Source organism: Trichechus manatus, unplaced genomic scaffold, assembly GCF_000243295.1.
Source record: "Trichechus manatus latirostris isolate Lorelei unplaced genomic scaffold, TriManLat1.0 scaffold00019, whole genome shotgun sequence".
NCBI classification, from domain to species: Eukaryota; Metazoa; Chordata; class Mammalia; order Sirenia; family Trichechidae; genus Trichechus; species Trichechus manatus.
The window spans coordinates 12,122,156-12,145,758 of record NW_004443955.1 but is presented as its reverse complement, the minus strand read 5'-3'; the positions used below and the strand labels follow the sequence as shown (position 1 = coordinate 12,145,758).

The 23,603-nt window shown below is 48.5% G+C and overlaps 1 protein-coding gene across 1 annotated transcript in view; it reads left to right on the top strand.

The window, feature by feature from the left end:
* LRRK1 (leucine rich repeat kinase 1) overlaps nt 1–23,603 on the top strand; it is a 183,072-nt gene that overhangs the window by 110,528 nt on the left and 48,941 nt on the right. The window contains exons 6-17 of the mRNA XM_004372645.2: nt 4,318–4,544; nt 5,813–5,940; nt 6,034–6,197; nt 7,762–7,899; nt 10,322–10,434; nt 11,067–11,143; nt 16,388–16,517; nt 17,182–17,294; nt 18,095–18,309; nt 20,475–20,639; nt 22,211–22,383; nt 23,408–23,528. Of these exons, the coding sequence (XP_004372702.1) occupies nt 4,318–4,544; nt 5,813–5,940; nt 6,034–6,197; nt 7,762–7,899; nt 10,322–10,434; nt 11,067–11,143; nt 16,388–16,517; nt 17,182–17,294; nt 18,095–18,309; nt 20,475–20,639; nt 22,211–22,383; nt 23,408–23,528 (1,764 nt within the window). The remainder of the gene's footprint in view (nt 1–4,317; nt 4,545–5,812; nt 5,941–6,033; nt 6,198–7,761; nt 7,900–10,321; nt 10,435–11,066; nt 11,144–16,387; nt 16,518–17,181; nt 17,295–18,094; nt 18,310–20,474; nt 20,640–22,210; nt 22,384–23,407; nt 23,529–23,603) is intronic.

Here is a 23,603-nt window from a genome sequence, read left to right as displayed (position 1 = left end):
ATAAGAGAGGAGCTGAGCTGTCCAGGGCCCAAGAAGGTATTCCCCTCCATGGCTGACTCATCCAAGGCCTTGCAGGGAATTAGTTAAGCAGAACAGAGCCCCTGCTTCTTATGCAAATCTAAGCTGCAGCTCTGGGCTCCAGGGACACTGAGGAGGTACTAGGAGGGGGATGGCTATTGGAGGTGCAGCAGCAGCACCTAAGCTGATCTGTGAGGGTGGCCAGAGCCCCAGAACATGTCAGTTCATTTATACCATAATTGGCTCGTGTAACAGTGACATGCCGATTCCCTTCTGTTGTGTTATTTTTTGATGGTGATACAGAATTTTATTTATAAAACTTTCAACGAACACCTAAGACTTGTTTAAAATCAAAACCAAAACTAACCTTCTTTTCATCTTGCTTTTGGCTGCCATTTTAGTTCATTAATGACCCCAAAGGCCATGCAGGGTAAGTAGAGAGAGTCAGATTGAAATATGGACTCCTGGCTTAGTGTCCAGCTGTCTGGCCCTGGGTCCCATGGACTTGAGTGGGTCTCAGAGAGCCCAGGAAAAGATTTGGCGTTGAAAAGATCCACATGGCAACCTTCCTCTCACATGTTCTTGGATTGACTCTCTTATGCTTCCCCCAAGGCTGTTGAAGGCCATCTTCCCCTTGGCCCCAGGGGATGCCACTGTCCTTCACTGGATCATAAGCCAGAAAGAACTCTGGGTCCAGAGTGACCAGACATCATCTGGTCCAAACCACTTATTTAACAGATTAAAAACAACAATAACAAGATGAAGGATCATGCAATTATGAATTATAGAAGCGTTAGGAAGAACCCTATGTGGCTAGATTTGAATTAGAGGTATCAGAATGCACTCAGTGTACATATATAGCTGTGTCTGATGAATGACCCTAAAAGCAATGACACTCCATAGCACTGGGCACACCTGATCCCAGATCTTGGTTTCTAAATACCATTTCCCACTAAAGGAATTCAGGGCTAATTCCAGGACTGGGACTTGGAAAGCACAAGAGGAGACTGGACCATCTTGTTTTACCAAGAAGTAAGGAAGTACTCAGATACTGATAGAGATATGTCAAAAGAACAAAGGAGCCACTTAATGGAGCTCCCACTAGCCAAGTTGGGGCCATTTGAGCATCAAAAGGAATAGTGATAATAATGAATTATAATAGTTTGAATAAATAAAGAGTTTGAGCCCACTGTGATACTTAAAAAGGGAGAAAGGAAGCTCTTCTGTAGAGAAAAATTCCAGGTAATAGGTATAGAAGGAATGATAGTTTTAGAAAACTCACCACTTTGCAGCCACCAATGTACAAATTGATTCAGGCCAGGAATAGCAATGATGGATACTAAAACCATTGGATGAAGCAGTGTTGGAAAACAGGATTGTCACATGATCTTAGAAGATCACCCACAGAGTGCTTATTAATGACAAACGATAAAATGTACCTTTTACAAAGGAGAGCTCTGACAGACACTACCTTAACGAGGTGGTCAAACTTGGCAGCACCATCAATGGGGTAACCTGACATCAGGTGCCTCTTGGTGTGGGATACAATAGGAAGGACTCGGCATTGTCTTTGTGGGATTTTTGCCAAAAGTGCTTAACTTGAATCTAAACTTTAGGAAACAATTGAGTAAATTCAGATTGTAGGATATTCTACAAGATAACTGGACTGACTTTAAAAATGGCAATGTCAAAAAAGACATAAAAAGGTACAAAAACTCTTCTAGGTTAAACAAAAGGAAAGAGACATGACAACTGAATGCAATGTGTGGTTCTTGACTAGATCCTGCACCAGGTCGCAGAATAGTGATAAAAGACATTTCTGGCGTGATTGGGAATATTTGAACATGGATTGGGGGTTTGACAGTATTGTATCCATGTTACATTTCTTGAAAATTATAATTACATGATTGTTATGTAAGAAAATATCCTTGTTCTTCAGAGATGCATGCTGACGTATTTAGGAGTGAAGTGTCATAATGTCTGTAATTTATTTTCAGATGATTCAGCAGAAAATAAAAAGTGCATGTGTTTCACAATACCGGGGAAGTTAGCGCAGCTTGGCCAAAGCAAAGTCATAGAAGCTTCATAGATACATCCAAACTCCCTGAGGGACCAAATTACTGGGCTGAGGGCTGGGGACTGTGGTCTCGAGACATTTAGCTCAACTGGCATAACATAGTTTGTAAAGAAAATGTTCTATATCCTACTTTGGTGAGTAGTGTCTGGGGTCTTAAAACACTTGTGAGCAAACATCTAAGATACTCCTTGGTCCCACCCATCTGGAGCAAGGGAGAAGGAAGAAGACCAAAGACACAAGAGAAAGATTAGTCCAAAGGACTAATGGATCACAACTACCACAGCCTCCACCAGACTGATCCCAGCACTAGATTGTGCCTGGCTACCACCACTGACTGCTCTGACAGGGATCACAATAGAGGGACCTGGACAGAGCTGGACAAAATGTAGAACAAAATTCTAACTCACAAAAAAGACCAGACTAACTGGTCTGACAGAGGCTGGAGAAACCCAGAGAGTATGGCCCCTGAACACCCTTTTAACTCAGTACTGAGGTCACTCCTGAGATTCACCCTTCAGCCAAAGATTAGAGAGGCCTATAAAACAAACAATAATACACGTAACTCAACCATGTATATGAGACTCAATGGGCATACCAGCCCAAGGGCAAGGATGAGGAGGCAGGAGGGGACAGGAAAGCTGGACAAATGGACATGGGGAACCTAAGGTCGACAAGAGGAGCATGTTGTCACATCATGGGGTTGGCAACCAGTGTCACAAAACAATGTGTGTATTAATTGTTTAAAGAGAAACTAATTTGCTCTGTAAACCTTCATCTAAAGCACGGTAATGTGCGTGTTTATGTGCTATGTGTAAAGAGAAGTAGAGAAAGCAAATGTGGTAGCATGTTAACAGTTGGTGGATCTCGGTAAAGGCTATATGGATACTCATTGTGCACTAGTTCAACTTTTATTTTCAAAATAAAAAATTGTGGGGGAATAAATAAAACAAAACAGGCCAAGAGCAACAGAGTTGTTTAGAATAAACTAGCTGAGACTAAAACCCTATTCTCTTGACCCCAAATCCAGTATACTCTCGCCTGTCCCCGTTCATCCAGAGCAATGGTGAGACAGACAGGCAGAGACAGAGAAAGAGTGAGACAGAATCTCTTATCCCCTTGGTTCAAAGACCAGAGCTTTAAGAAGGGTGTAAACCAGCCTTGCAAAGGTGGTGGAGCCCTGGTTGGCACAGTGGTGAAGAGCTACAGCAAGCTGCAGCTGTTAATTAAAAGGTTGGCAGTTCAAATCCACCTGCCGCTCCTTGGAAACACTATGGGGCAGTTCTACCCTGTCCTGTAAGGTCTCTATGAGTTGGAAATGGGTTTGGTTTGATTTTCCGAAGGTGGCAGCGTCTTCGCTAAGGAGATGAAGACAAGACACACACCCCCACCTAGTGGCCAGATCAGGAAGTCAATCCGCTGCTGCCAACTTTGAGGGTAAAACTATCCCGCCGCTGGCTTTTGGTGTCTTTCCTGCAGTCTCTGCTGGGTTGTTACATTTTCCCATTTGCGAAGCACTAATTTATTTTTTTACATTTATGCTTCTCTAAATTTTCCAATATGGATTTCTAGTTGTTTTGGAGAAACATACCGAAAGGCAGATTTCCTCCCCCGGAAACCTAATGGAGCCAGCAATTCTTTGATAACCAAGAAGAAAGGGAATTATCCTGCTGGTGTGCACTTAACCTGATCCTTTTTGCCACCCTACACAGCCAGTTGCTGGCCGTTCTGACTCTCGTGAAAAGCAGCTTGTCCCCCCAGCATCCCTGTGGGGCTGGCACTGGGCAGGCGGCAGCTGCTCTCCTCATGGGGCAACAGCCCTGAACGGGAGTCAGCAGGCCCAGCCCATGTCCTCAGCCTGCTCCTCCAGTCTGGTGAGGCTGGGCGCACTCCTAGGGTCCTCCGAGCTCCGGGAGCCCCTTCTGTCCCGGTGATGGCTGCTCAGATGGGGGGCAATGCTAGGCTCCCTCTGCAGACTGGGGGTAAGGTGCTGGAGCCCTGCTAGATTACCTGCATGACACAGGTGTGGGGAGAATAGAGACCTCCTCTGTGCTGGCCACTGTGGCAGGTGTGGGTGAGCAGATGGACATGGCCCCTGACCTCTTGGGACCCCAGCTGTGCTGGGCAGACAAACTGACATTCGGATGAATCATTGCCTTGTTCCAAACCTACCTTGGCCCTGGGCTTACATCAGTGTGTGCTTTTCCCTTTCCCCCAACCCCCAGGCCCTTCGTGTGAAATGGTCCCACCTCAAGTTGCCCTGGGTGGACCTGGACTGGCTGATAGACATCTCCTGCCAGATCACAGAGCTGGACCTTTCTGCTAACTGCCTGGCTTCCCTCCCCTCGGTCATCCCCTGGGGGCTCATCAACCTCCGGAAGCTGAACCTGGCTGACAACCACCTGGGGGAGCTGCCGGGCGTGCAGTCCTCTGATGAGATCATCTGCTCCAGGTGTGATGGGCTGTCTGCGCCCCGTGTGACCCTGTCCTCCAGCCCATGCTCCCTGATGGTATTTTGTGGTTTTGGAAACAAATGGTCCTGCCTATAATTAGGGATGGAAGTTCTGCTTGCCCCTCCGTGTGTGAGCTCTGGGGAACCAGCTTTCTGCTGCCTTTTCAGAGGAGCACAAAGGTCTAGAGAGATGCTTGTCTGGGCCCAGGTTGCAGTGCTGACTCGCAGCTGAGTGGAACTGGCCTTGCCCCAGACGCTGGGTCTGGGTCTGCACACCGGAGTCAGAGGAGGGAGGCTGGAAGCTGCCTGGGCCGGGAGGGAGCAGGGGCCCAGAGGTACCAGCTAGTGCTCCACCTCCCGGGGAAGGGGACAGAGTGGGAAGTCGCAGAGAAAGGGCTAGATCTGCCGGATTCTAGCAGCACACAGTTTGGGCACTCCTGTCTCCTTTTTCCAGGAGCCCTAGGGCAGAGACCTCAGGAAGAGGCCCAAGGATGCACAGGAAGGGGAGGGACCTTACCCTGTTTGATCTCCGTATGATACATGCATGCAAAGCCTCATTCCATAAAGGATTTGAGCTGATTTCAAAAGTTCAGGCTCTGAGTGAAGAAAGAGAGCTTGGGGTCAGCAGTAACCTATGGACCCCACAAGCAAGAATGAGAAAGAAGTTTGCACACCAAAAACTTAAAGAGCAGTCGCCACCGAAGCAGGGGTCTTTAAGCTGGGCCAGATGGATGGGCTCCCAGTTTCCGGAAGGTAAACCATAGCAGCCTTTAGGTCACCCCCTGATTTCACTATCATGTACATACTGCTGTCGAGGCGATTCTGACTCATGGCGACCCCATGTGTGTCAGAGTAGAACGTGCTCCCTAGGGTTCTCAGTGGCTGACTTTTCAGAAGTAGATCACCAGGCCTTTCTTCCAAGGTGCCTCTGGGTGGATTCGAACCCCCAGCTTTTCGATTGCACCACCCAGGGTCCCATCACATATATAAGAAGGTTTTTAATCTCTACTGGTCAGCGAGACTAGGACCCACCAAAGAGATGCTGTCTATTGCTTCAATCTTCCTGAATTTGATTTTCTTTGTCTAAACAGCACATGGTAACAGTTAACCAAATGAATAAAACTCAGTGCTACATTTTCATTGCTCGCTATTTAGCCTTGCGCAGGGAGGAAAAGAAAAAGAACGCTTCCTTGTGTACAGAGAAAGATTTAAAAGGTGTGCTTTGCTTCTTTCCTCTGATGACCTGATTTCATCTTCCCCAAACGCAGGCTCCTGGAAATCAACATTTCCGGCAACAAGTTGTTCCACCTCCCGCCAGGGTTTTTGCACCTCTCCAAACTTCAGAAACTGATAGCGTCAAAAAATTATTTAGAAAAACTATTTGAGGAAGAAAATGGTATGTTTTATCACCAATAGCCTGGGTTAATTTATCATTTTCCCCTTGCTAGGAATATTTTTTTACCATTTTATCCTTTTTTTTTTCCCCTAGCCACTAACTGGATTGGTCTGCGGAAACTACAGGAACTTGATGTATCTGACAATAAACTACAAGAACTCCCTGCACTTTTCCTTCATTCTTTCAAGTCACTCACTTGTCTGAATGTCGCCAGAAACAACCTGAAAGCATTTCCAGATCCCTGGGCCTGCCCTTTGGTTAGTACCACTCTGAAAGTAACGCCAACCACAGTCCACTCCGCATGTCACGTTCACCTCACAGAGCATCTTTGGATGTTGGTCTCACCTCACCCCGTCAGCAGCTGTCTTAGTCAGGGTTCACTAGAGAAACAGAACCAGTGAGAGAAACAGAACCAGTGAGATATATATATATAGAGAGAGAGAGAGACAGAGAGATTCATTTTAAGAGATTGTAGGGGGCTGGCAAGTCCAAAATCCATAGGTCAGGTGACAGGCTGGAGACTCTTGCAGACTTGCATCCCAAAATCTGTAGGTCACGTGACGAGAAAAGTGAAGAGAGAATATTCTGGCAAAATGTCTAATTTGTAATCTGGAGGCAGAACACACCCTAAGAAACTCCCTTTTTGCTCTTGAGGCCTTTAACTGATTTGTCAAGGCCCACCCACATTACTGAAGGGAATCTGCTTTACTGGAGGCCGACTGACTTAGTCACATGTAACTACTTCATACAAGCATCTAGACTAGTGTATGCCCAAACAGCTGGGCACCATAGCCCAGCCAAGTTGACCCATGAAATGAACCGTCACTGCGGCCTCGCGGGGTAGCAGGATTGCTATTGTGTTGTAGATGAGCAGCCATCACTTGGCATCCAGCAAAGCTCAGCGTCCCAGGCAGGTAACTCAGCTGAAAGCCTGGCTCTGGGCCCTAGACCTCATGGAGCACCCACAGAACTTTCTGCTGTGACAGACTGCATCACTAGTGCAGAATGAGTTCTCTCCAAAAAAGGCAGGTTCAGTTCTTTCAGGACAGCTATGAAATAAGAATAAGGAAGAAAAAAGAAATCATCTGCATTCATAGCACTGCCAATTAAATATGGGTTTTTGGTTTTTTTTTTTTTTTTTTTTGGTTGTTTCCTGAGAATTTTGTCATTAAAATAGATAGGGCAGTGTAAGGAGTATTTGGGTTTTATTCCTGTTAGTTCTGAACCAGGAAATTCTCCACCAGTAGCATTAACATTTCTAGTTTGACCGTATGTGTGCAGAAAACTGGCTTGTCTCTAGAGCAAGGCCCTAAATTGTTCCGTTATTTCCAAGTATAATGGGCTGGATGTTCTGGGATGAAGGAACAGGGCTACGGGCTGCCTTTGCCTCCCCTCAGGAAACTCTGTTCCCACCCCTTCTCCAGAGCAGGGATTGGGGAATGGGACAATGAGAGTTCTAGACTCTTAAAAAAAAGAAACCAAACCAACTGCCATGGAGTCGATTCTGACTCATGGCGACCCCATGTGTGTCAGAGTAGAACTGTGCTCCATGGGGTTTTCGATGGCTGTGATCTTTCAGAAGTAGATTGATAGGCCCTTCTTCTGAAGTATCTCCAGATGGACTCCAACCTCCAACCTTTCAATTAGTAGCCAAGTACCTTAACCGTTTGTGCCACACAGGGACTGTTAATTAACACTAAATGACACTTGTTATAGAAAGGTTTTATTTTTTTTTACATCACATTTGGAAGCAGCCTTATAGGTACCACCACATGTAAAGAGCTAATTAATATCTCATTCTCTTTCTCTTCAAATGCCTAGAAATGTTGTAAAGCATCCAGAAATGCCCTGGAGTCTCTGCCAGACAAAATGGCTGTTTTTTGGAAAAATCATCTCAAGGATGTGGATTTTTCAGAAAACGCGCTAAAAGAAGTTCCCCTGGGCCTTTTCCAGCTTGATGTGAGTCTCCTAGCACTTTCCTTCTAATTTTCAGTGTTTGTGAGTGAATCACCCTGTGCTGACCGCCGTGTGCAACATGAAATACGAGGGCAGACTAAAAACGTATGCCTGTGCGGTGATTTCAGCTGTCAGAAATGGCATGGTGATGAGCAGAGCCCAGAAGGGAACATGCAGGATGAAAACAGCTATGCCAGGGTGGTGGGATTATGGAATTTTATCCCCAGGCCTTTCTGTAATGCTGAAAAATGTAAGGCCAGCCCAGCAGCCCCTCTGTCCTGCCCTCTCCTGCTAGTGTCTTCTTGGCTCCTGGGTGGACCCACTGAAACCGCCCCCCAGTGCCTGAGGCCAAGGGAGCCCCGTAGTGTGGGGCCCTCGGTGCACCTGTGGGCTGGTGGTGATGTGTCTTCCCCACACGTGCTCCCCTTGCAGTGTACCTGCCCTGTGTTGTCCAGGTGACTGTGCGTTGACAGCTCCTCCCCCTGAGAAAGTGCCTATGGAAGGGGCCTTGCTGCCTTTGAGGAATCACTGAGCCTGGAAGCAGCACCAGCCTTGGCAGGGAGCATGTGGGCTGCACTCTGCCTGGGCAGTGGCCCATGTGTCCACCATGGGGCGCTGCTGGGGGCTACCCCGGTACCTCTAGCAAACACCTGCCAGGCCCCTGCCCTGGCTGGCCCTGGGCTCCCAGTGATGGATACAACCCGTGTCCTGCCTTAAGGGGTTCCAGTTGGAGTGGGGAAACCAAAGCCAGCCTGCAAACAATATAAGTGATAAAGCAGTCTGGGCTGGAGGTGGGCTCACAGGTTCTCAGGAAAGACCCTTTCCTAAGTTTTCTTCCCAAGAGGCAGACTCCTTTGGAATCCTTTGCCATCGAGTCAATTCCAACTCATGGTGACCCCGTGAGTATCAGAGTAGAACTGTGCTTTTTAGGGTTGTCAGTGGCTGATTTTTCAGAAGTAGATTGCCAAGCCTTTTTCCTGAAGAGTCTTCTGGCCCCCAGGAATTGGACTTCTGCCACCTCTGCTGTCCCCGTCTCAGTGGGGAGCAGCAGTCCCAGCCCCACAGAAAAAGGCCATAAGTCATGTGCACCGCTCTGAGTTCTGTCCTTATGGGAGAGCCCCTCCGCATCCCATTCTGAGTCTGTTCTCACTCATCTCACGCCTACAGCTGGCAGACGGGGTATCTTTCATGGCAGCTAGAAGCAGCAAACCAGGAGGGGAAGACCCTTGCCCTGGGCCTCACCTCTCCACTCTGTGGGCATCAGGTGTTGGCTGGTGGTCTCTTCCTCCAGGGAGAATGGCCTGGCGCATGGGCAGCCCTCCATAAAAATGCATTCATGTGCTGGCTAGAGGTGTCACCACAGGTATTCACGGGCTGCTTCTCATGGTGAGGGTTGGCCGTTGACCTGCCTCAGCCAGGGAGGAGGCAGACGCCATGTGGAGGTAATGTGGGCAACACAGCCTGTTAGCCCTCCTGAGGCCACCTCAGTTGTCATGGCGATGCCCGAGTCATTCAAGACAGCGTTATTGTGTGTCCCCTGTACTCTTGTTAAAGTAAAGCATGCTGAGAGTCCAAGGGTGGAGCCTCGGCAGCACCTTCTGCCCCCAGGGCCTCGTCATCCCCACGGCTGTGGGTCACAGGGTCTCACCCACCGAAGCACCAAGTGGTAGCAGTGGGTCCTGTGGTTGAGGAGTGGCCACAGCTCCCCTGGCAGCTCCCAGTGACCTCAGCCTCAGCAGCCCTGCAGATGCCTGCGTTGGCCAGCAGAGAGTGAGCAGATGCGGGGGGTAGAGGTATTACCCTGGTCTGTCTGCCCTCGCCCATGGAAGCTGGAGGAGCTGGGGGGCACCCAGCATCATACTGCACCCCCGGGTGGTGACACTATGTCCCCTGGGACCCTCAGAGTGATCCTGTTCCCAGCAGGGGCCCATGAGTGATCATCACACTTAAGAATCCTTAAAACTGAGAAATACTTGAACTCCTTTCTGGAAAAATTGCCCCTCGTTGATTTTGAGGGGAAAATTAACATCTTGTGTAAATTAACTGTTCCGTCTGGTTTGTTTTATATAATTTTGTGAGTATTAAGAAACTATTGATTAGGGGGCAGTGAGTTTATGTTAATGGGGGAGGAACAAGTCAGAAAAGGAGGGTGGGAATGGTTGTACAACTCAAAGAATATAATCAATATCACTAAATTGTACAGGTAGAAACTGTTGAATTGGTGTATGTTTTGCTGTGTATAGTCTCAACAACAGCAAACTAAATCAAATTTAGAAAAAAAAAGCTATTGAACCCCATACTGTTGGAGCCTTTTCATGTGGGTCTGTTGTGATAATTATGGCTGCACTTTGTCAGCGAGCTGGCGTTTCTCCTCAGTTTTCCTCCATTTTGTACCTGATGGTGTCCTTGGCTCACTTCTCTTCAGGCCCTGATGTTCTTGAAGCTACAGGGAAACCAGCTGGGGGCACTGCCACCTCAGGATAAGTGGACCTGCAGACAACTCAAAACCCTGGATCTCTCCAGAAACCAACTTGGAAAGTAAGCAGAGGTTTGCTTTATCCCTGGCGAGTCCTAAAATGTGTGTGACTGAGTCACACAGACCCTGAGGATGGGGTCCTTCCTCTCCTCGTTCTTACAGACTCTGAACTACAGTTCAGTCCAGAAGTTTTTGCCAGTCCCTAACAAAAATGTACATAGATTGAATAAAATACCTAAAAGGAAGCCTTCAGAGTCTCCCACTTGAAGGTGAAAAGATAGGGATGAGCCCAGTTGGTCCTTTGGCTCCTGAAGACCAGCTGCCCTGAGTCATGTGGAACTTCTGCCCCAGAGGAAACTCTCTTTAGTGAGCCGTGAAAAGTGACAGCCATTGGGATGTGTGTTCTGCCAGGCGTAGGAACGCTTATGCCTGCCTGAGGTGGAAAAGCTCAAGAATGGGAACTACGCGTCATGCCAATGTTAGATCATCTTCTCTCGGGACTTTTAGAGCACTAACAGTGCGATTAGTAGGCAGCAGCTGTCTACACTTCCACATAAGCTATGGGAGGCTCAAACACTCAGCCTTCTGAGTTTTCTCCGTTTTCTCTGAATGGTTTAGCATTATAGAGTCTCAGCCAAAATAGTAATATTTTTGTGCTTTTCTCAATTTTTTGTCTTTTTAATTTTCCCTACAGAAACGAAGATGGACTTAAAACAAAGCGTATTTCCTTTTTCACCACCAGAGGCCGCCAGCGTTCAGGGACTGAGACAGGTGTGTTGGTGTCGGGAGATGAAGGACAGCTGGGTGGGCTTGTTTCCTACCCTGCCAAAGGGAGAATCGTCCTTAACACTGGTCTTCCTCCACTGCCCTGTTGGAATGCCAGAGATGGCCATATTTTACTGAGGACCTGGAAATGAGCTCATGTCACACACATGGCCTGCAGGTACCCTGAATCTCCCTCTCCTGTTTGGAGTCTGATGATTCTATAAGCTATTATGTGTGGTGGACCTACTCTCTGCTGCTGAGCACTGGCCAAGATATTGTACACATGGCAGAGCCTTTCTTTAATCCTTGCAACGTGAGGTATCCCATTTTGCAGATGAGGAAACTGAAGCTCAGGGTTGACTGACTTGCCCAAGGTCTGGGGAACTCCAGCACTGGGGCCGGTAGGGCCAACAGCAGGCCATCCTGCCCAGACTGAGGTTCTGTAGGGCTTGTGGTCTTCCCCCAAACTCATCAGAAACAGTGCTTTCCTAGAGTCTTCAAACTGGTCACACAACAAGGCCATTTAGTGGAGAATATGTTAGGTTTCTAGGAACAAAAGTTCTTCTTGTTTGTTATTTTCTGTGAGGTACAAAGGAATATGTGAACCTCTCCCTCATATTAAACAACCAGCCCTCCTTTTTAACCTGAAAGCTAAGACTTAGAAAGCCAGCTGCACTCACAGGATGCTGTCACATAAAACAGGAACCAATATTTAGGTCATTTTCAATGTGATAAAACTTTCTTCTTTGGCCTGATAGACCTATGTTGGCAAGTGCTCTGTCTGTAAAGATGGTGTGAAGTGGGGATAAGAATTGCCATAGAGGCCAAAACACATTTGCAGGAAATGAAATAGTCTGCCCACGTATTGTACTTTTTATCGAACTGTGCGTGTCTACATACAAGATACATATGTATCAATCACATGTGATTGTGTGTGTTTACATATGATTGAAAACGTAATACATTCTCACTGGAACAGAAAAGGAGTCCAAAAATAGACCTAAGTAAATACAGGAATGTAATATCTGTGGGATATGGGTGGTTCAGTGGCAGAGTCCTCACCTTCCATGCAAACGCCCTGAGTCTGACTCGCAGCCAATGCACCTCAGGCAGTCTAAGACAGACTAGGAAGAAAAGCCTGAAAATCAACCAGTGAAAACCCTGTGGGTCGTAGTGGTCTGATCTGCAGCGGATCATAGGGATGGCTCAAGACTGGGCAGTGTTTCCTTCCATTGTGCTTGGGGTCACTATGAGTCAGGACCAACTCAGTGGCAGCTAACAACAACACTGTATGACACGGGGCATTTCAATTTAGCGGCAAAAGAATGTTTTATTGTTTTTAAATAAATAGTGTTTGTATAGTTACCTATTCAGCTGGAAGGGAGAAAAAACAATGGTAGACCCTCTACCTTACATCAGTATGAAAACTGTCATATGGATAGCAGGTTTTAATGTAACATAAAAAGAAAAGAATAACATTTCAGAGAATGTGTATACAGGCAGCCCCGGGTTACAAACGAGATCTGTTCCTAACTGTGCCTTTAAGTCGAAGTTGTAAGTCAGTAACAGGTGCATTCAGTTCTTACTTAACCTTAGTTTAGTGCAAGTAAGCACACCTTACTGGTGGTGCAGGGGTTAAGCATTTGGCTGCTAACCAAAAGATTGGCAGTTCGAATCCACCAGCCACTCTCTGGAAACCCTGCGGGGCACTTCTCCTTTATTCTATAGGGGTCTTGAGTCGGAGTCAACTCGACGGCAGCAAGTTTGGTTTTTGTGGGTTTTTTTGTTTGTTTGTTTGGTTTTTTAGTGCAAGAAAAGGCTCAAAGCCTTTTCATCTGTCATTTCAAAGTGAGGGCAAATTTACATCAATATTACAGGCCAGGTACGCGTTGTCTGTAAGTCTTAACCCGGGGACTGTGGTGTAACTGGGGGGTGGGAAAGACCTTTTTAAGCCAGCTGGGGAATCCAGAAATCACAAAAAAAAAACAAGATAGAAACCCTTGGCTTTGTACAAATTCAAAAGTTTTGTTCAATAAAAGGCATCATAAACAAAGTCATAATGCAAACAGACTAAGAAGAAATATTTGCAAATTGTTGCAACACACACTGGCTCGCATCTCTAATTTACAAAGAATTCTTAAAAACTGGTTAAAAAAACACTCCGGTAGGAAAAAATGGTAACAGATAGAAACAGTTCACAGTGGAGGAAGTTTGGACGGCCAAGAGACAAATGAAAAGGTCCTTAACCACAAGGACAGGGGACTGCAGTTATTGATTTTATAAATGACTGAATTTAAAATGAAGGGCCTTAGAATTTTAGAAACTGAGTCCAGACATAGGGATTTCCCTTGGAGGGAAGGAAAGATAAACACTTTCTTCTCATTGATGCCGGAATGGGAAGACGGTGTGGAAAGAGGAGCTGGTATGGATCCAGGCGCCGCGTCCAGCGCTGATGGGTTGAGCTCCTTACATCTGGGCCACCTAGAAATGCATCCCAGGTTTGGAAATGCAGAGGCCTTCCCAGGACCAGGGAGACGAGTGTGAGGAGGGGGCCACCACTCGCTGGCACCAGCCACTGCTGGGAGATGGGCCGTCTCGCCTCACAAGACCACCGGAGAGGAAGGTCAAATGTGCCCAATGAAATATGCAGTAGAAACATTGGCTGTGGTTGTGGCCCGCCAGAGCATGGCTGCGGAGCTAGACTGAGAGGCCACACCTTTTGGAAGGTTCCCTGGCAGAGAGGGTCGTGGCTTTGGCAGATGACAAAGGCCTCTTGATTTTTTAAATACAGTCTAAAAAGTGGAGGCTCACACCCGAGCCAAAAGAAGGGGCACGTTGTGAACCGTTCCCTTCTGTAGGGTTATTCTCCCCAAGCTGTGACCCTTGGGTAAGGAATTATCTATGAAAGATAACTTGTTTGCAGATGGATAGTGAGATTCCCCGTAAATTTGTGAACATTCAAGCAGTCATGTTTATGCAGTGGGCGCATCCAAAAATAATTTGGATGGCCCTTTTTACGGTAAAATTCAGACCAGCAGTCATAAATAACTTATGAATAAATAATTGCCAGTTCATAAATACCTCGCGCTGTGTTCTGCAGCCCAGGATCTCATCATTTTCCACCCTGAGCCAGGAGCCCATGACAGGTGCTGCCTCTGTTTGCAGTACAGTTCTGTATTCCCTCCGCCCGTTACTTAAAGAAGCTTAATAAACACCACGGCAAAATTTCAAAATTGGAAAGCACAGAGGCCAGGTGTCCAGAACGTGTTCTCTGGGAAGAAAAGAGGCCTTTCTTGTTATTGATGTTCTTTGATGAACGTGCAAATCAGGATAGCCTAAAACTGATCATCCTTTTTCATTGAAGAAAGAAAAAACCACCTTTTTGAACATTTTCTATGAACAAGCTCTAACACAAAGCCATCTTTAGAAGTCTGTGGCAGCTTTGTTTCCACAGGGCCATTGCAATGAGTCCCATCCACATTGCAGCTAGCTGGCAGGTTTTCCAGGAGTCGCTTTTGGTATTCTGTTATCGTCTCTCCTGGAACATTCTCTGAGGCCAGGTTACCCCATTACCATTGATATGGCAGCCACATCCGTGGAGAAAAGCCAGAGCTCAGGGGGAAGTTGTGATCAAGGCCAAGGGAACATCGCCTCAGCCCAACAAAAGAACCCGGCTTCTCTCTTTCACCTCTGGCAGTGGGAGCTGGGAGTGAGGGCTTTGAGCCTGTCGTTTTATCTCGAATTCTCAGGGCTGAGAGGGACCTGTAGGGGCCTGCTGTCCTGCCCCACTCCCTCTGCCTCGGAAGGATAAAGGCATTTCAGAGATTCTGCTGAAATCCAAGCCCATAATTTCCATCAGGGTGCATTTCCAAGGCTCTCGGCCACATTCTTTCTCATCTCAGAGGCTTGCAGGTCTGTGGAAACAGCAGATGTGATTTGGACTTAATGGTAACATCATAATTAGCCTCACTGATGAAGTCACTTAAATACTAAAAAGTGGCAGGTGTTTCAGAGAGTGCCCTCTTAGGAAGCATAACAACTTAGCCCATGTTACTACTTTGTTAATCAACTAGCTTTTTTGAATTGGAAAAGTCATACAAGTACACGGGAAAACCTGGTTTTTGAATAGCACCAAAGGGTGCATAGATGAGAATTTAGGCCCCCAGTGCTTCTCTTCCCCAGAGACAACTAGGATAACTTCAGGTGTGTCTCTGATGACACGTGTCTGCGTGTTACATACATACATTACGTTGTTGTTAGCTCATGTCGAGCTGACCGAAGACTCAAGGTGACCTTATGCACAACAGGAAAACAGCTGCCCGGCCTGTGCCACCCCCATGATCAGTTGTGGATCAGACTGTTGTGATCCATAGGGTTTTCCCCAGCTTATTTTTAGAAGTCAATCTCCAGGCCTTTTTTCCTAGTCCTTCTTAGTCTAGAAGCTCCACTGAAACCTGTTCAGCATCATAACAACACGCACACCTCCACTGACAGATGAGTGGTGATGGCCCATGAGGCACATTGACTAGGAATCAAACCTCACGGAAGGTGAGAATTCTACCTCTGAACCACCACTTCCCACACACCTGTTACACATCTGCATGTGCATTCATGGTATGTGTGTGCACATCTATAACATGCATACACGTATGTGCACGTGTGGGATGTGTGTGTGCATACACATGTACACACCCTTTCTGGCACACAAATAAGTCTCACACCTGACTGCACCTGGCTTTTCTAATTCACCAGTAGCTCTGGAGTATCACTCCATCTCCACGCATGTAGACCTGGCCCATTCTCTCTAATAGTCGCACCAAACCAAAAAACCCATTGCCATCAAGTCAATTCCGACTCATAGCAACCCTATAGGACAGAGTAGAACCAGGGTTTCCAAGAAGCACCTGGTGGATTTGAACAGCCGACCTTTTGGTTAGCAGCCAAGCTCTTAACCACTGCACTGCACATTGTCCCATTATTCATTTCACCAGTCCCCTGTGGGTGGACGTGTAGGCTTCCTCTGTCCTAGCTATTACAGACATTGTGCCACTGAAGTCCTTGTTCTCACATCTTTGCCACACACACAAGGGTGTCTGCAGGATAATTTCCTACAGTTGGAACTGCTAGGTCAGTGATAGCTTTACCAGAATGCCCTCCCGAGTTTGCACCAATTTATACACCACCTGACCTTCACGTGATGAGGGTCCAGAATCATTTTAAATGTACCATCCGCTATGCCATCCCCTGCAGGCTATGTGCTGGAATTCCCGGCCTTCCTCAGTGAATCTCTGGAAGTCTTGTGTCTGAATGACAACCACCTGGATGCAGTCCCCCCATCAGTTTGCCTGCTGAAAAGCTTATCAGAGCTTTACCTGGGGAAGTAAGTGCACACTGAGAAAAGCCACAGGGACCCTCAGGGCCAGTGGGCAGCCCACCCTCCCATCCACCCTCCCATCCACCATCTGTGGACACAGGAGCCAGGAGAGAGAAGCAACCTATTTTACAAGAAACAGTAGTGGGGTTTTCAGATCCAGGTTTGGCCAAGGAAGTGGGAGGAGAGGAAGATGGGGCAGTGGTACAGTGACACCATGATGCTTTTGCTACTTCACTGAGGCTGTAACGAGGAGAACCACACAAGCACTCACCCACTCATTGATGGAGTGTCTGCGGTGGGCAGCACTGCCCGGGTGACACAGTGCAAGGCTGGATGAAAGTACACAGTTGTTCAGGTTGCACTACCATTCCAAGAAGATGCGGCAGTAATCTTTATGGCAGTGTAATTAGTAGAAAAGACAAGGAAGTTGGGTGGGGGACCCAGCTCGAAGCCCAGGGGATTTACAGGAGACAGCGCTGCCATTTCTACCTCTGACTTCCCAGGGAGAAAGGCTTTGACTTACATATTAAAATGGAACACTTGAGTCAGGGCCCAAGGTGTTGTTGGGCTTGGGTGTGGGCTCTCTGTCCCTCGCAGGCCATATAGGCTGACAACGTGTTTTGTGTGTGTGTGTGTGTCCACGTCCGCGTGTGTGTGCATGTGCCCTCAGCAATCCTGGCCTCCGGGAGCTTCCTCAGGAGCTGGGGCAGCTGGGGAACCTTTGGCAATTAGACGTTGAAGACTTGCGCATCAGCAACGTGCCCACAGAGATCCAGAAAGAGGGTAAGTGTCTTTAATTTCCCAGTGTTGCCGTAACACAAGCACCACAGGTGGATAGCTTTAAAGAACAGAAATGTATTTTCTCATAGTTCTGGAGGCTAAAAATCAGGGTCTCAGCCATGTCGATCCCTTCCTGTCAGCAGCCCTGGGCGTTCCTTGCCTTGTTGACCATCCTCATGTGGCATCTGTCTTACCCCTTCCCCACCCCCGTGTGCATAGCTCTCCTTCTAACCTGCTCTTTTTGTAACTCAGAAGTGACTAGATTTAGAACCTACTGTACTCAGTATGATCTCATTAACATAACAAAGAATCCTCTGTTTCCAAACAGCATCACATCAACAGGTGTAGGGGTTAGGATTCCAGCATCTGGGGGGACACAGTTTAACCCGGTAGAGTAGGGCTTCCGTAGCCTGGTTTCCTCAGCATCACGTCCTAGGAGAGACAGCTCCAGTCCAGCCAAGTGACCGCGGAGCACAACTCCAGCTTCAGTGTTTGCGGAGATGCTATAAAATTTCCTGCAAAGCTATAGTAACTGAGGTCTGTTGTGTGGAGAATGGCCGGATCGTCAAACTCTCTGACCTCCTGGGCAGCAGGGGCGTTTGCTTTTGGTTCTGGACTTTTAGATTTCACTCTTGGGGTGATTAGTATCCCGCCTTCTCTCCACCAGACCCTCTAGTCTACAGCTTTCCCCGTTAGAACACATAGGAAGTCTTCCTTTGTGGCAGGCTTTTGTTACCTGAGAGAGGTGAGCATGTTCTTGCTGACACGCTGCTAGCAGCCGTGACTTTCCCCTTCGTGCACAGGCCCCAAAGCAATGCTGTCCTACCTGCGTGCTCAGCTGCGGAAGGCGGAGAAGTGCAAGCTGATGAAGATGATCATTGTGGGTCCCCCGCGCCAGGGCAAGTCCACCCTCCTGGAGATCTTACAGACGGGGAGGGCCCCCCAGGTGGTGCACAGCGAGGCCACCATCAGAACCACCAAGTGGGAGCTCCAGAGGCCGGCTGGCTCGAGAGCCAAGGTCAAGGATGATCGGCGTGCAGAGTTCCTGGGGTGGGGCAGGGGATGGGGGGACCTTCGCTGGGCCAAGGTTCCTCTCCAGGGCTTTCTTGGGGGGGTGGGGGTTCTGAGTCCCAGAATGCCTGCCTCCCAGAGGGCCTGGGTGCTGTTCCAAACCAGTGCCTGCCAAGGGCAGTGAATAATTTCGTAACGTGACCTCATCATTTCTCTGTTTCAGTTAAATTGAGGCTCTAATTCTGTGGTTCCTAACTTTGGCTGTTGGTTAGAGTCCCCTGAGGAGCTTTTAATGATAGCAATGCCTGCCCTGTTCCAAAGACACAAATTCAAGTGGCCTGGGCTAGGGCCCCCCAGCAGGGTTGAGGATTATGGCTGTTGCCAGTGAAGCCCACCAGCAAAGCACCCCTGAATTCATGTCCTGTCCTCTCTTTGCTTCCCCCCACGTTTTGGAAAGATCAAGGTTTTAAGTCCTCTTTAAAATGCATCCTTTGGTGGCCTGTTGGTCATCCTGTTTTCCATTTCAGGATCAGACAAGTGAAAATGGGATTTGTCCTGCCCTGGGAACGAAGAAAAGGCACTGTAGAGTAGTGATGGGACTTAGGCCCCTGGAGCCAGCTCAGGGAGGCAGCTGTTTGTGCCAGCTAGGCGTGAGCACACAGGGATGCTGCCTGTCCCTGTCCAGCACCTGCAGTCACACCCAGCCACGCAGGTACCCAGGCGCAAGGAGGCCATTGTCCTGTGGGCGACCAGGGGGTCTGGAGGCCATTTCTTGCAGGGTTTTCCCAGTACCTCCCACCACAGCGCCACCTACAGTTGGGTTTCCCTGCAGAGTCCTTCACACAAAACCACCTTTCAAATCAGGGAAATCCAGACCAGTTGCGGTCTAGTCGACTCCAAGTCATGGCAACTCCTTGTGTGTCAGAGTAGGACTATGCTCTAAAGGTTTTCAAAATGGCTGATTTTTTGGAAGTAGATCTCCAGGCCTTTCTTCCAAGGTGCCTCTGGGTTGACTCAAACCACTTGCCTTTTGGTTAGCAGCCAAGCACATTAACGGTTTACTGCCCGGGGACTCCTTAGGCATTTAAGCAGAGTGTATATTCTAACACGGCACAGGAGTTGCCCCTCTAAAGCACTGAACCCTGCCTGTTGGCTAGAACAGACGAAATGACTTCTCCCCCCTCTTTTAATACCAGGCCTGCCCCAGAGCTCCCTAGAAGTGGACTCTGCTAATTCATGTCCAAAAGTTCTCTAATGTAACCAGAATCTTCTGAATTCTCTCCTGCTTTGTTTGTTTAAACAGTCATTTGATCTGACTTTCTTCCAGCTGTTATATAGCAAGTGGTTGTCCAAGGCCTAGGGTTGAATTCATGTTTCTATTGTCCTTGTCCTTTAGCCATCGTTGAGGTTTCTCCTTCGGTAGTTGGAGGAGAGCCCCCTGATCCGGTGAACGCTGAGCAGAGCTGGACGTTCTGCCCCATAACTCTGCATGGCTGGCCTTCAGCCACTTTAGAACAGCTGTTCGTTCTCGTCTTTACACAAAAGCAGGTTAGCACACTGTGTCTCAGACGCCAAAACGCAGCATCGTGGAAAAGAGTTCCGTCTACAGAAAACTGCAGCCTTGGCTTCTCAGGCCAGACTCTTACCTCATAAAATGATAGAGAAACCACAGTTTACACAGCCTTTCCCGGCAGCCCAACAGCTAATCTTTTGTTTGATTCCCACGTCAAGGAAGTTTCCCAGCATCCTTGGTGGGTGGCGTTCTCTGACCTACACAAGCTGGGGACCTGCTCAGACTGAGGAGAAGCCTGAGTCCCCGGGAGTGAGGATGACGTGAGGCTGGGGCACTTCCTCCAGCAGGATGTCAGCAAACTTTCATGAATAATGCCCTCGAGTGTTCCTCAGACTCAGAAAAACCTCTAGGGCTAGCCATGCTGCCGCTCTGTGAGCAGTGGATAGAAACTTCTAGAAGTCTGCCTCAAAGTGGCTGGCCCCCTTCCCTCCATTTGAGTACTGTTCCTGAGAGAAACCACAAGGCCTGTGAGGCTTTTCTACCATCGTCTATTTTTAGGCCCCCAAGTACAGAGTCAAAACATAGCAGTTATCTCTTGGATTTACCAGAAGCTTAGTTTTTTAAAATGCTCACTGTTGTTGCTCTTGTTGCTCAAGTAGGTTGAGTCTGTGGAGTTCAACGTCTGGGACATCGGTGGCCCGGCCAGTATGGCCACGGTCAACCAGTGCTTCTTCACGGACAAGGCCTTGTACGTGGTGGTCTGGAACCTGGCGCTGGGCGAGGAGGCCGTGGCCAGCCTGCAGTTCTGGCTGTTGAACATCGAGGTGAGGAAACACCAGAGCACTTCAGTTCTCAGAAACTCAGAGCATCAGGGAGCCTGGCCATTTCTCTGACTCATTCCCCTCTACTAGAAACAATAAATCATGTCAGGAAAAATAACTGTGCATTTTGAGGGGGCATTTACAGAGAGCCCTGAAGTCATAGGTCCTGCTGTGTTTCCACAGTGAAGCACTTAACATTCTACTGACTAGGCCTCAGCTGATCCTGAAGCTGACAGAGACTCAGCCTGTATCTGAGATTCAGCAGATTCTATTTTGCTTCATGAAGACTGTCTTAGTCGGGGTTCGCCAGAGAAATAGATAGGTAGATAGATAGATAGTTAATATGTATTAATACACACACATATATATAAAGAGAGAGGGACAGATCGAGATTTATTTTAATTTGGCTCACGTGATTGTGGGGTGCTCATAAGTCTAAAATATGTGGATCAGACAGCAAGCTAGAGATTTCTTAGTCTTATGTCCCCAAGTATGTAGGTCAGGTGATAAGAAGAGTGGAGTAGTTCTGGCAAGATGTCCATTTATAGTCTGGAGACAACACACCCCAGGGAAACCCCCTATTTGCTCTTAAGGTCTTCATCTGGCTGGATGAGGCCCACCTCCACTGTGGAGGATAATCAGCTTTACTTAAGGCCAACTGATTTAATCACATGTAGCTACTTCATAACATCAACTAGACTAGTGTTTGACTAAACAACTGCGCACCATAGCCAGGCCAGGTTGACCTATGAAATGAACCATCACAGAGACACGGGCATCCACGTGGCTTCCCACCGTCGGGAGACGAGCAGTGTGCTTATGTCCAGTGGTCCTCATCTTTGCATCTGTCTGTGGAGACGTGTGTGCCTCAAAAGGTCTCCAGAAGAGAATCTGTCCTCTGTAGGGAGGATGAGAGTGCAAGGAAGTGTTGGACTTTTCCCATTACTGATCACAACATACAGAGGGAAGATTCGTGCTCTGTGACCTTGTGTGGGTCACTAAGGACTCTGACTTGGTTTCTGGAACTACTATTAATTGTAGTAGCAATAACTGCCCTATGTAACTCTTGTCAAGGGTTGTCATAAAGTTAAAAAAACATATTACTTGACCTCAAAAACAAAAAATCCTACTAGGCCTGATGGCTGTTAATGCCCTTATACTTTTCTGGTTTACTGAAATTTAAGAACCCCACTCTTGTATCCAGAAGGGGAGCAGGACTCATTTCCCCAGGTGAAAAGCAGTGACGTCATGAAGGCAAGCCCACCACCTCTCTGCTGACAAGATGTCTGAAGGGGTCAGAAATCCCTCCCCCGCGGGCTGGAGCCCTTAGCACCCCGGCAGCTCCTTGGGGCGGGGGGTGGAATTCCACAGAGCCCCCATTCATTAGTTCATGGTGCCTCAGGGAGTGGGGAGCTGACACCCTCTAGCACACAACAGGGCCTTGGGGGTTTGAGAGAGAGGAGTGTGGGCTGCACAGTGACAGGCCTGTACACACTGCACAGCTGTTCCTGTCCTTGTCTGATAGAACAGAGGCAGTGCTCAGCAGTGCAGTTCTCTCTCTCCCCTTCCCTCAGGCCAAGGCCCCAAACGCAGTGGTGTTGGTGGTGGGAACACACCTGGACTTAATCGAAACCAAATTCCGAGTGGAGAGAATCGCGACGCTCCGCGCCTATGTGCTGGCGCTCTGCCGCTCGCCCTCGGGGGCCAGAGCCACAGGCTTCCCAGACATCACCAACAAGCACTTACAGTGAGTGTCCTCCGGGGCCACCCAGTCCACACCGTGTACATATTATCTGTCTTCCCCAGGACCTGCCCGCAGAGGGCTTCTGAGGAGGGGCTTTGCTGGACTGGGCCCCGTCCGGGGTGAAGGATGGCGGCTCAGCCCTTGGAGAGGGAGGACCTTCTAGAGGTTCCCTCTGCACCCCATGGACAGTGCCGAGGGTGCACTGTGGACCGGGTGATGCGAATGCCTACATCCACCATGAGCATTTGTTACTGCTTGTCAAGAACCAAACCCAGGGCTGGTCCCAGTCCCACGTGGGCTGGGAGATTCACCAGGCCTTGAGTCTGGGAGAGGTTGGACAGGGGGAAGAGGCCTGTAGGGTGGGGTTGGGGATAAGTGGTGCAGTTGGGGCCAGCACCCTGGGCTTGTCGCTGAACTTGTCTCCTGTTGGGCCCCACAGCAGATCTTCAGGATCTGGGGGTTAATGTGTCTACTTTTCAGATGTTAAAACTGAGGCTCAGAGGGTTAAGTGAGCATTCTGATAGTGTCCCCTGTGGAAACAAAGTGTGTACTGTTGCAGCTGCGCTGGTGGCTCATGGCCTTGATCCCCTCACTCTGGGTAGAGTCCATGCCCTTGGTGCCCGCACCAGCCTGGGGACACATCAGCCTGGCACAGGATGCAGGATCGGGCATTCAGGAATTCCTCACGTGCCCTTGAGAAGGCCCCGGGGATCTGTGATAACAGGAGCATCGGCTCTGGGCCAAAGGCCTGGGTCAAACCCAGCTGTGTCCTTGGGGGTTGCTTGGTACTTCTGAGCCTTGTTCTCCTCAGTAGAATGGGCGTCCTGGGGACAGACTGCGGGACCGGCTGCAGGATGCCCAGCACGGTGCTCTGCACAAAGCCAGCAGTCCACAAACTTCTTAGTGTCCATTTTCACAGTTCCCTGTACTTGCCAGCGTTGGGGACAAAACTTGGAAAAACAGAGACACTGAAATGTGTCCTCACAGAGAGGTTGGCGTTCTGAGCAAACGTTCTTTCTCCCCACAGTGAACTTTCTTGTAAGAGCCTGGAGGGCCAGGAGGGGCTGCGGCAGCTGATCTTCCAGGTCACCTGCAGCATGAAGGATGTGGGCAGTACCATCGGTTGCCAGCGCCTTGCCGGCAGGCTGGTGGGTACTTCACCCCTAGAGTCAGGTTGAGGACGCTGGGTCCTGTTTGTTTGGGAAGCTGCACTGTCCCCTCTT